This window comes from Colossoma macropomum, unplaced genomic scaffold (assembly GCF_904425465.1).
Source record: "Colossoma macropomum unplaced genomic scaffold, Colossoma_macropomum, whole genome shotgun sequence".
Lineage (NCBI taxonomy): Eukaryota > Metazoa > Chordata > Actinopteri > Characiformes > Serrasalmidae > Colossoma > Colossoma macropomum.
The window spans coordinates 7,740,046-7,752,503 of record NW_023494799.1 but is presented as its reverse complement, the minus strand read 5'-3'; the positions used below and the strand labels follow the sequence as shown (position 1 = coordinate 7,752,503).

The window sequence follows — 12,458 nt, the reverse complement described above, 5'->3', positions numbered from 1 at the left end:
GACATCTTGGGAAGATCTTCATCACAGATGTGTGGAAGCCCATTTATGCCACAAAAATACAACATCTAATTACTCATTTTTTTTCATTATTAAATAAATTGCAGTGTCATTATTTCGCAATACTAAGTCATTATTCTGAAATAATATCTCAATATTTTGCGATACTCTCATTTTTGAGATACTGTCATCATTTTGAGATATTATGTCATTATTTTGAGATACTATCTAATTTTAAGATGCTTTCTCAATATTTTGAACATCATTATTTTGAGAAACTTTTTATATTTATACATATATTTATATTTATATATATATTTTCCTCTGAAGAGCATCTCAAAATCATGAGAACATTTTTTAAAATAACAAGAACGGTTCTTAAAATAATAAGAAAGCATCTCAAAATATTTAATACAAAACAAAGTTTACTGTTGACAGTCTAATGCTACAAAAAATGGCTCACCCCCAGCATAGTTCAGATTTCGCTGGTAGAGAGGAATGTGGAACACAGTGAGAGTTTGGTGTAAAACCACTATGGCAGAGCTCCTCAGCTGAAGCCCTGAAGCCACCTGCACTGCACAGTTTCATATTTTCACTGCATCCAAGTCACATCATTAACAGAACAGCACCTATCGACATGGCTCTGGCAATGGTCAGCTTCTCTTTTAATTTCTGAGAGGTTGGTCACTATAGCGACATATTAACACATGTCAAAGATGAACAAAGTGGTTAACTTCAATCAAATGTTTATTGGATGTTTACAGATTTGAAAGAAGTGGCGCAAGTTGGTGTATAGTCAGCATATTTGTATTGTCTTTTTATTTATTAACTTGCGCAGGTGCTGAACAAATATATTTGTGTTCTGATTCTGCTGTGCAGTGTTTTGGAGTCCATTTCTTTTGGTCTTGGGCCAGAATACATCTGTGAGAGGAATTGGCAGGGTCCTGCTGGCCTGAAGTTTTGACCTTCTTCAGTCTGGAGAACGTCAGCGGCGCCCCATCGGCCCAGGACCACTGCCCTGGAGTCCCGGAAAGCCCTGCCCAAACAGCAACAGTAAGCTTTCACACACAAACAACTGGACCATATGTTATCAATATCATGACAAATGACTTCTCAATGTGCTTTTTGGAGTATTTCATGGGTTTAGTATGTCTAGAACAGCAGCATTCAGCATAAAAAAGACAAGATTAGTCTGAGAGAGTCTGTAAACAACAATCAATGGGTAGTAACTGCATAGTAGCTTCTTAAATAATTTATTTTTTGAAAATGATCAATTTAATAAACAATTCAAAGTTTTTCATGGCCTTTTCAAAATGTAGCTCTGCTGTTTTGGTGCATTTTGTTCATTCCAACTTGTTCACAAGCCTACATCAGTATCCAACACACTGCAGTCTGTCCTCACCAATCCAGAAGGGTTGTTTTCCAGCAAACCTCCACAGCCATTTCATATCAGCCTTTGAACGAATGCTTGTCAAGTGACCGTCAAGCCTGAATTTGCAGAAACAGTAAAGGAAAGTAACTGATTATGTTCAATATTATGCACAATGGGTGGAAGCCAAATGCAATAGCTGTGGTGTTATGATTAACATACACTGAGCATGCATGCTGAGCGCTGCTCCAGGTGGCTACACCAGGACCCAGGATAAAACAGCTCCTTTTGTAATGGGTCCATCCAGTGAGACAGCCAACACTAACAGACTTTGCAGACTGAAAATAACAGGAGAAAACAGTTGTGCTAAAGTCTTAGAACACCTGAGCATATTTTTATGTTTAAGACTATTTATCTGTGCAGTCAGTGATATACAAATAAATGCAATAGCTGGGCTGCACTGTGGAAAAAAGAAACAAATCTGCTCTTCAAACCAGCTTACAAGATATCAATACCTTATACAACATGAAAATATTGTTACTTTTTGCTTTATTAATGTTGGTTTGTGTTTATTATTATGTTATATATTGTTTTTAAACAATTTTCTGGGCTGGCCTAAGACGTTTGCACAGTACAGTATGTACATACATGAATTAATGATGATAAATGAGATGAATTAAGTCTGTAGTTTTATCTTTGTAGGTCTACAGAGCCAATCAGATCCCCCTACCTTGTGCTGCTGTACGGCTGAATTGAAGCCACTAGGAATTCCGTCTCTCTGAGGAATTTCCACTGATCTGATGTCAGCAGAATGTCCATTCCAGCTCCAGATTGGAGTGACCTCCACCTCCGGATGGACACGGGGCACCTCCAATGGCCTCAAGGGAATCAAGCTATGGAGCTAATTGCAAGAGATGTATATGCAATCACCTCATTAATAATATGTTGACACAATCAATTATTAATGCCACTAATTTTTTATGGAATAAAAAAGGATGCAATTTACCACGATTAAGTATTTTAATCATTTGACAGCCCCAATTTAAAGATACTTTATCAAATTAATGATATTTGTTCAAAATAAATTTCAGTGACTGTCTACATTCCTTTTGTATTACATTGTTTTCTGTTGAAAAAACACAAAATATAAAGTTATGAAAAGTATTATTGTTCCAATATTATTACAACACAAGCTTAGTGTTAGACACAAACCTAAAAGAATCACTGTCCATATTCTGTCTTGCTAACATTTCGTATTTCAATAAGAAAACCCTACAATTCATATATATATATATATATACACTACATGAAAACAGCACAGAGCAGCAGTTGTTACCCATGGTGTATGTGAGGCATCCTGTCTCACTCTGTGTCTGTTATTGCCCAGCACTCTAGTGTGTCTCCTGCCTTGGCTGAAGAAGGCTTGGTCCTGAGGCTCTGCACTGCTGAAGCGAATGAACTGCGTGCGATATGGGACATCTCCTCTTGGTGGATGGTTCTCCCATATGATCCCAGTATTTGGGTCAGGGGTATACTCTTCTTCTTGTGCTGGCGGTGGTGGTGGTGTTGGAGGCTTGTGAATACGTGGAGGATGGAGAAGGGTTGGGTTTTTCTCATCGTCCTCTACAACCAGATCATCTGGGTCACACCTACCTGATGAAAGAAAATTATAGTTTAAAATGTATGAGTGGACAAAAAATATATAATGTACAGTTATAAATTATACAGCACTGATTATGTATATATTATATATTATACTGTTATATACAAAAGTTTGAACACCCCTGATCAAATTACATGTTTTGTTGATTTTCTGAATGAAAATAATAATAACACATCCTCTACAGAGAGCACACTTAAATATGGCTTTGTCCTGCTAATTTTATTTGTGCAATTCAATTTATTTGCTGAGTTTAACATGCTAGAAAAAATGTGCTAGAACTTTTGCACAGGATACATTTATATTTTCTATGTTTTAACATGTTAAATTCAGCAAACGCTAATAATAAACAATAAAATAGCAATAAACAATAGAATGTGTTTTCTGTGTAGAGAACTACACAACTCTTTTTCTCTTAGAAAATCAACAACACATACATTTTGACTGGGGTGACCAAACTTTGGCGTTTGATTGTATATTATCACTGTCATACCAAAATTGTTTTCCCCCTCAGTTTTTTTTTTATTTTTAGCACCTTTTGAAAACACCTGTCATTTTACTACATTGCGTTAGCATTTGCTGACAAATACGCCAATAAATATGTTCCAAAATCACTTAAAATAAAATCTAGTCTACATATAAATAAAGTCTAAAGTCTTCATAATGTATAATTACATTTTATAATGTTACCATTTAAGATTTTTTTTGTTTTGTTACTAAACTGTTTCAAAATTGTATGTAATGTGTATCCTTCTATGTAGGTATAAGCACTGATTCTTCTGGCAGTGTTGTGGCTCTATTTGTACTAGCTTAAGGGTTTAACAAGGCACTTTAATAAGTCTCTGGATAAGAGCATCTGTTAAAAGCTATAAATGTAAACAATAACATTATGTTACAACAGCGACATTAAACTTTACCAGCATATACGCAATTTCTGAATGTGAAACTGTACTATGTAGCTGGCTTATATAGCAGTTTTTGGCAAATGTGTGAGTTTTACCGTTTCGGGGATCCACAATCTCCACCGTGGCTTTGCTTATTGGGCCCAAAACAACATTCTTTTGGGCTTTCAGGACAACTTCCAGTTTCTCATGATTCTCTTCCAGGCCATCATCTTTGAGATATATGTTCCAAAATTTGACATTTACTCCTATGATAGATGTGAATGTCAAGGATTGAGAGAGAGAGAGAGAGAGAGAGAGAGAGAGATAACAGATGAATAATGTGAGCGACCCCACCCATAAACGCTCTAATTCTTTGCTCTTCCTGTAACAAAAACAAAGTAAACACATGTGAACTGGAAAAATTAAATGCTGAATGATTAAAGTTCTCATACAAAAATATAAAAATATACAGCTTAACAAGAAATATAATAACAAGGGCAGTTTAAACAAGACTGATGCAATTATTGTGCAGAGAGGTGTTCCATTTGTTGGTAATCACTGGCTACTACTGCCTATTACTGGCTGCTGAGTTGCCCTACTTTTACAGTTGTTATGTAAAAATACAGGAGAATGGTCCACAGCTTGTAGACAGTAAATTACTGTCATTTGCAGTTATTTTTTTCAGCGTGCCTATGGAATTTATCTGATGCAACATCATCGTCGTACTAATCTGATGTGTGTAAAATTAAATCTCAGACACCTGGATCAAACTGTATCAGACTAGCAGAGCTGGTGGTGAAGTCTTTTCCCACTTTAGCTGTGCCCTCTTCCACCTGAAACACAAAAGAGTAGAGTTTATAACTCCTGTAAACTCAGTAAACATTCAGCTCCATCACTTCCTTCACAGAGCCCGTGTCTGGACTCCGTCTGTAAGTTTACTGCTAAAGAAGTTCACCTGTATGCCAACGTAGGCGGGGTCTGCGCTGTTCCCACTGCGCATCACCTGCACAGCTAGAGTTCCTGCGTTCTCACAAACACGGTAACAGGAAGCTGTCAGCTCCACACGAGACCACCGCAGTTCCATTCTGCTTTGGCACACGAGAGAGAGCTCGTTCACACTAGGACTTGGCTGGAGCTTTGGTGAATAACCAATCTATTTGAAACGCATCTCCATAACGAACACAGCATGAGACGAATTAACGAACTAAACAAGTCTGTCCAAGTGATACACTTAGAAAAGCTGTCAGTATGTTGTTGTGTGTGACAGTGCTGCATAGATTTGATGTGACTGTCGCTGAGGTCCCATTACACTACATTAACCTTCTGCCAAACAAGTTCCTACATTTGAAACATATTTTGTAGTGACTTGACTTTAAACTCCAAAAAGACATTTGTACAGTACAGCGCTCTTAAATTAACAGAACCTCATGGATATTTCAACAAATACTGTTCTAAAGTCTAGTTTAGAAAAGAAGCATCTCAATACTGAAACTGTCACACAAACCTTGAAGTGTGAACGATGCTAAATTCTTTACTACAGTCCATTTTAAAAGACAAAGGACAATTACTGGACAAACACAAACATTCTGCTGTTTGCAGTTGTCTTTAGAATGTCCAGAAAAAAACTGACAACTAAAATTAATCAGATTGAATGGGAGAGAAAAGAAACCAGGAAAAAAGATACTGCACAGGTACGCTTTTGTCCCCCTAGGTATAACAAATGTATGACATGAAATGTGCAAACACTGAAAAAATGGTTCATGATGAAAATGTGGAAAGTAAAAACAAAAAAAAAACAAATAAAATATCTTACATCTCACAACTGCTTTATTTAGGCCCAATCCAAGGGGTAGTGGTTGAAATCTACACCCACAAAATGGGGCCCTCAAATAAAAAGAGCATTACTTCATTATCAGGCTACTAGTGTTGCTCTGTAGGCGACCCTGCCAGTCTGCAGTGATAGCAGAGGAGGGTAAAGTTCCTGTTTGTTTCCTGAAGACGTACCTTTGTGGAGACCATGTCTGTGCTCAAAAAAGTACAGTTTAATATCTCATATACTTTCTGATAGAGCATGTGTCGCAGGCCACAGCACTGCAGTGATCTGCCTCATTAAACACACATGATTCAGCTCAACAGATACTGCACAAGACCTTCATGTAGTAAATTCAGCACGTTAGAAGAGGGAGCGTTCTAATCTCCGCAGAGCCGTGACCCAGATGGAACCCAGTTTGACATACCTGTTCAAGCGTCTTTCACTGAAACAATGAAACACAGGTACAACACACCAACCAAATGCCTGTCTGTTAGTGTCTGTTTGTGTTTGTCTGATCTGTGTACTCTAACCTTAGCCTGCATAAAGAGAGTTAACATACACTTCTGGCAGCATGGTGTTTCCCGCTGGGTCCTTGACCTGAAACTCAAAGCTGTCTGCAGTCACCTCCATGTCTGAGGGAATGACATAGCGCACGGCTCGCTGGTCCACATCCTTCTGGGTGAAGCGCCCTTTAATATAGCCACCTAAAAAACACCAGAGTGGCCTGATCACACACGGAGGTTATCACCAATTATTGAATTTACGTAATTCAAATGTGTACATAATTTTCACATAAAAAATCTATTGGATGACACAGTTATTGCCAAATGTAAGTGAACCTTAAAGACAGTGTTGATGTAATATATTTTCCAGGTGGAAATGATGTTGCAGTTGAATCAGTACATTAATTCAATTAAGTGCATTACCTTTGTCAGTGCAGTAACAGAGTAAAACTACCTGTGATGGCGTTTTCGAGGTATCCAAAGTGTGGAGGTCTAGTGATGATAAACTCCAGTTCCTGGTCAGGGCTGTCCGGGTCTGAGGCCTGTAGCTCTTTGGTGGTGATATAGATCCCATGTTTATCATCTTGCAGGTTCTCTACCGTACTGGGGGTCCCTTTGTTCACAAGCCGAGGGGGGGTCTTGTCTATAACCTCTATCTGTAGACGCAGTGGTGAAATTGATTTCTGTTCAAAGTGAATTGCAGTTGACGCAATCAACCAGAAGAGGGAGCCATCATGATGTATATTGATGAAAAAGCAGCCTCATTCAAATTCTTTAATTCTTAAGCCTTGTTCAAAGTGAATTCAAGTCTTCAAACAAACTGTCATCTCTTTCTTGCCACACTTCACAAAAAAACAAAAAACAACTGGACCTGAATTTACTCAAGTTACTATCGTTGGCAGTTTGTGCTATAGATTGAGGTATATTGTCTGTTCACTATCAGAGAAGTTTGTTGCACCAAGTTTGGGTAGATGGTATAAATTATAAAAGAGGGTTTCAGCTGTCAGTGTTACAAGAAGCCAGAGGAAACCACTCCAGGCTACAATCAACAGCCAGTTTGCCACTTACTTCACCTCATTTTCTTTGGTGTAAAGTCGACTGAGGATGGTTTTAGATATTATTTATGATGATTTCAAATGCACAGCAGCTCCCTTCTCAAGGGTGTTTCTCTTCTGCGGTTTTACGCTCATGTTAGCTTAAACATGGGGGCATGGGAGAAGCTTCCAGAATATGAGAGTGAGGCAGAGCCACAGCACATGGCTACGGTTGGTAATGTAGCATCTGGCCAGCACAAGTTTGACATGCAATGCAACCAGGACAACCTGGTTAACCCTCCACAAGCCACGAGTACACATGGTGCATCTAAACTGAGCAGGCCTGAAGCCTATAGGCATTTCTGAACAAATATACAGTCTTGTTTAATTTAGTAGTGCATTCTGTTGTCACCTCAATCAGGAAATCATACTTACTAAATAGTGGATATTGTCATAAAACTTTACTAAGGTCCAATGTTCACACTTATTACTTAGGCTATCATAGCAGCCTGTTGCAAAGTTACAGAGCCTCTTTATAGACATATCATTGAATATCAGTTTTCCTGGCAGGAAAGTGTGCAGAAGCGAAGGACAAATGGCCTCTGATGGGGAATTAATTTGACTTTGTTCTACAATGGATGTGGTTAGGGCTGAACAATTTGGGAAAGACCTCCGCATTTAACCCATCTGTTCAGTGAAACACCCACATACACACTAGTGAACAAACACACTAGGGGGCAGTGAGCACACTTGGGCAGCCCTATCCACAGCGCCCTGATTTTAGTGTATTGATATATAACGTAAACTGCATGTACATCCCATTCTTACCTGTATTGTGAAAACTGCTGGCTGCTCCCTTAGCTGCCCGTATTCCAGGTACCCTTTGTTGGTTCCATCGGACGGCTGAAAGGTGAATCTGTCAATTTTGGCGAAGCTGTTGAGGTGCTGGTAACTTAGCTGCATGTTGTTGATGTCTAACTGTGTGAAGCGGGCCTGGGACAGGGGGAAGCCTTTAAGCAGCAGCTTGCCATACTGTGGCGGTTGAATGAGGGTGTATGTGAGGTTCTCAAAGGCTGTATCAGGGTCGGTTAGTTGAAGGTGTTCAGGAGAGATGATCTGGGTGGAACCTTCGCTCAGCTGGAGGCCTGTGTTGATGCTCAGAGTGGGTGGAATACGGTCACTGTGTTGAACAGTGAAACTAATGGAACCGCTTCTGGACGTCACGCCATTGCTGATGTCAAAGCTGGAAAGGGGAACAAAATTTCTTTATGTTAATGTATACTAAATGGCCAGGATCCACTGGCAAGTCCAAACCTTTTTTTACACACTTCTATAACTTAAGAATATCTCAGTCAGTTTTGTATTGTTTTCTATGTAATTACTGGGTCATATGTAACATGCCTGGAATTTTAAGGGGTTAAGAATGCTTCTTCTATTACTACCATAAATTCTTTTTACTTTGGAGATAGAAGGTTTTATTTTAGTACTGCAATTAAGCAAAGCCCTAAAAAGAATTCTGCACAAAGATGACATTTTTAAACCCTCAAACTCTAGGCGTATTTGGTTCTTAATCTTTAGGCTTATTATCCAGTAATTACTATGAATTAGTCAGTAAATACCAAGAAGCTAATATCAGTTATTAGCGTGCGAAAGGCAAGTCTGGATCTGCTGATAGTTCCATAGCATTTAAAGGGTTATAAACAAACTCAAGGTTTAGTCAAAGTGTATTTGAACGTCCGGTGTAAAATTTGCATCTCATAACATAACATTTCATGTTCTTTGTTAGAACTAGAGCGTATTCCGAGTCTTCTGCGCTCATCCAACACGTGGCAATGTGGCAGTGGCATTGCACTGGAGCAGAAGGCGGAGTGATGGGGTGAACAAGAGGAACACGAGAGAAGAGAGCCCTCATTGAACCCACTGCCAAACCCGTCTGCCTCACAACACACGCTGCCCTGCAGCCTATAATCGGCAACCATAGTAAACAGCACTCCTGTCACCTCGCGCTGGCCTCTCTTCTCACTCTCTCTCACAGCCAAACCGGCCAAACATCTGGCGTCACCATTGTCCCACATTTTGCTCGGTAATTGTGCCCAGAGTCCCACTCTGCTCGGCTGCCGCAGAGGCAATGCCAGGCAGAATTATTACTCTCCTAATAATGCCCATTCATCATCCGCCTGTCAGAGGCAAGCAGAAGGAGGACCAGGGCTCCCCAAAAAACACCTTCTGCCTCTCTCTCTCTCTCTCTCTTCTCCCTCCCTCCCTCCTGGCCTCGGCCAGCGCCACTGTCGACTCCTCGTTTTTGACACACAGGTGTTCGCTCAGGTGTTTCCCAATCACAGGGTCTGTTGTCACAAGCTGCCTGCCACAAAGCACAAATACAAGCTGTTCAAAAAGCAAAAAAAATCACAACACCCTTGTCTGTTCCAGCCAGTGCACTGCCTTGAACTGCTCAAGCAGCTCAGTACAGAAGTTTTGACAGTTTTAGGGTTCAAGATTCTCTGGTGCTTTAGGGTACAGGGGTACAAGACGCTCTTAACTGAAGCTCAGTTAAAGCAGTCAAGTGGCCTGGTAATCATTGACTGTAGACATTATTATTTATACTATTATTATATAGCACAAAAAATAAGCAAATTTAAGAAGCCATTAGACAACAACAGAAGAAAAATCAACAAGGGATTAAATAGAAATGCACTAAAAATGTAGTAAAAATATAATTATGATAAGGAAAAATAAAATAAGAAACAACAGTTCAGCACAACATTAAAAGAACAAACTAACTATTAAATAGATGAATAAATATACAAGCAAACTCTAAAGCAATGTCAAATTATAAAGCAAGTATCAAATAAATGTACTTCAGAGAAAAGTTAAACTAAAAAAAGGATTTTTATGCTGCTTTTTAATATTACTAAATAAAATAGTTGTACGAAGGAGCTCCAAAGTGCACAGGGAGTTACGGAGCGTAAACATTAAAAGAAGCCTCTCCACTCCTTTACAGCGTCTCTCTTCCCACAGTGGACTCTGCACTGCCCTGTGCTGTTCTGACCATGCATGCTGGCTGAGAACGGGGCTGCTGCTTGCCCTCTCTTAAGCGGCACCCTCATCAGACTTGGCTGAGCCAGGCTTGTTTGCTCCCAGCTGACCCCGAGGTGAAACTCAGCCAAGGTTTTGGGTGACAAACCAAGGCGCAAACACACGAGAGAGGCAGGACAGGTCAGCCATACGCTGCCTTCTCTGAAGTCTGCCTTCTGCCAAATTGGCTGGAAAAGTACATAAACATGGTGAAATGTTCCCCTTTTTTCTTTTTTTTGCTGTCATTGCTCTAATATGGCTGACAAAAAGCTCCCCCTCTTTTGTTCTTGTTTTTAATGTGACATTGCCTACGGATCTGCCTTTAATCTACTATGTGTGTTTCGCAGCAGACCACATATAAGAAACTCCTGTATCTCTAACTTGACATTTAGCTCTTGAAATTTACTTAACATCTTTTAATGTAACTTGTAAAAAAACAAAAAAAAACAAAACAAACAACATAAGTCATTTTGGACTTCTATTGGTCAACCTGTGAGGAATGATATATGGAGCAGCTGGCATTTTCCAAAAGAAATTAGAAATTAGAAAATATAATTTCAATGGATTATGGTACAATTATGTTCCCTGACTAAAGGTACTGAGCTGTACCCTTTTTTCTGAGAGTGTACAGAGAGCACACTTACATACATACGTACATACGTACATACATATACTGCCTTAAATTACTAAAAGTGTTGTTAATTTGTTAGATGACCAGCCTTAAAATGACCATAATGTGTTAATCTCTTTCGCTTATAAATATTCAGGCAAAATTAGCTTCAGAAGACACCGAAAGGAGCCAAACCAATCCGACTGACCTGAATGAGTCATGGTCAGCGAAGCGACTGTTGTCGTGAGTGTAGCACACCCGATGGGCCGCCACGTCCATCTGGGTGAAGGTGAACAGGGGGACCCCAGGGTGCTGGACCATGTGGAGATGTCCATGTTTAGGTGAAACGGTCACAGTGTAGATGAGCTCGTCTGAACGGCTTCCGCTGTCCGTGGCCATCAGAACGTCCGTGGTCAGCACCACCCTCTCTCCCTCCATTAGGGTCACAGGCTTAGTGATTAGAGCAATGTCACCTGTGGGGGGTGAACAGGTTACTAAAGAAAGACAAAGCAAAGTGTTCTGTAATGAACATGGAATGTAAAAACAATATTGAGAAATAATGGAGAGAAAATCAGATTTAAATAACAAAAGTCTGGGCAAAAATCTAATTTACCCATTTAAAATGAATATATCGCTGTTGTCGGAACAAAACCTCGCATCTCCAAAATAGTAACTTTACAGGAGAAGGAAAAAACATACCTTACTTTTTATGTAAGTCAATGGAACCAGACGTCTTTCCGAGTCATTTTGGGCCATTTCTTTTAGTCCATTCGTTATCAAATTTACACACAATGTCAATGGTAACAGGCATTTTCAAATTATGTGAAAAACTGAAAAACGACAAAAATGGAGATACAAGGTTTTCTTCCGACAACAGCATAGCCGTGTAGTATCAGAAATCTACAGAGCCCTGCTGGTGACATCCCGTATAAATAAAAATAATAGAGCAAGGGAACGAGGTAATTAAGTCATGGCTATGACCTAGTAAGGCGTGGGAACAAGATCCTTAGGCGTGGCCATGACTTAATAAGGCGTGGGAATGAGATAATTAAGTCGTGGCCATGACTTAGTAAGGTGTGGGAACAAGATCATGCATGACTAAGTTGTGGCCACGCATTAGGATCTGATTCCCACGCCTTACTAAGTCGTGGCCATGCATTAGGATCTTGTTCCCATGCCTTACTAGGTCGTAGCCATGACTTAATTATCTATTATTAAGTGGTGCCCACGGATTATTTTTATTTTTAACAGGATGTCACCAGCGGGGCTCTGCAGAAATCAAGCAAATCTACAGTATTTGAGATTGCTTGATGTTGGTCATGACAAATGTGTGACAGTTTAGGCACACAGTTTGCCTGGAGCTGATTGGTGGAGTTTCCATTATTTAGCAAATATTAGTCTTGTAGCTACAGTGCAAGACTAAAGGAGCAAACTCAGGACGTGTCTTTGTTAAGGGAAAACTTGATTTAAGGCCAAACTATCACCTCAAAATACCAGTGAAGTAGAACAAATG

General features: G+C 39.7%; 1 protein-coding gene across 2 annotated transcripts in view; it reads right to left on the bottom strand.

The window, feature by feature from the left end:
* Positions 1 to 731: 731 nt before the first annotated feature.
* The window catches only part of frem1b (Fras1 related extracellular matrix 1b), a 33,013-nt gene continuing 21,286 nt past the window's right edge, over positions 732 to 12,458 (bottom strand). For both annotated transcript variants that reach the window (XM_036586687.1, XM_036586688.1), the window contains exons 24-35: positions 11,154 to 11,418; positions 8,089 to 8,503; positions 6,681 to 6,882; positions 6,283 to 6,427; positions 4,866 to 4,995; positions 4,671 to 4,743; positions 4,027 to 4,176; positions 2,703 to 3,019; positions 2,097 to 2,267; positions 1,589 to 1,704; positions 1,400 to 1,485; positions 732 to 1,033 (exon numbers count right to left, since the gene is read on the bottom strand). In XM_036586687.1, coding sequence (XP_036442580.1) covers positions 816 to 1,033; positions 1,400 to 1,485; positions 1,589 to 1,704; positions 2,097 to 2,267; positions 2,703 to 3,019; positions 4,027 to 4,176; positions 4,671 to 4,743; positions 4,866 to 4,995; positions 6,283 to 6,427; positions 6,681 to 6,882; positions 8,089 to 8,503; positions 11,154 to 11,418 — 2,288 coding nt within the window. In that variant the 3' untranslated portion in view covers positions 732 to 815. The remainder of the gene's footprint in view (positions 1,034 to 1,399; positions 1,486 to 1,588; positions 1,705 to 2,096; positions 2,268 to 2,702; positions 3,020 to 4,026; positions 4,177 to 4,670; positions 4,744 to 4,865; positions 4,996 to 6,282; positions 6,428 to 6,680; positions 6,883 to 8,088; positions 8,504 to 11,153; positions 11,419 to 12,458) is intronic.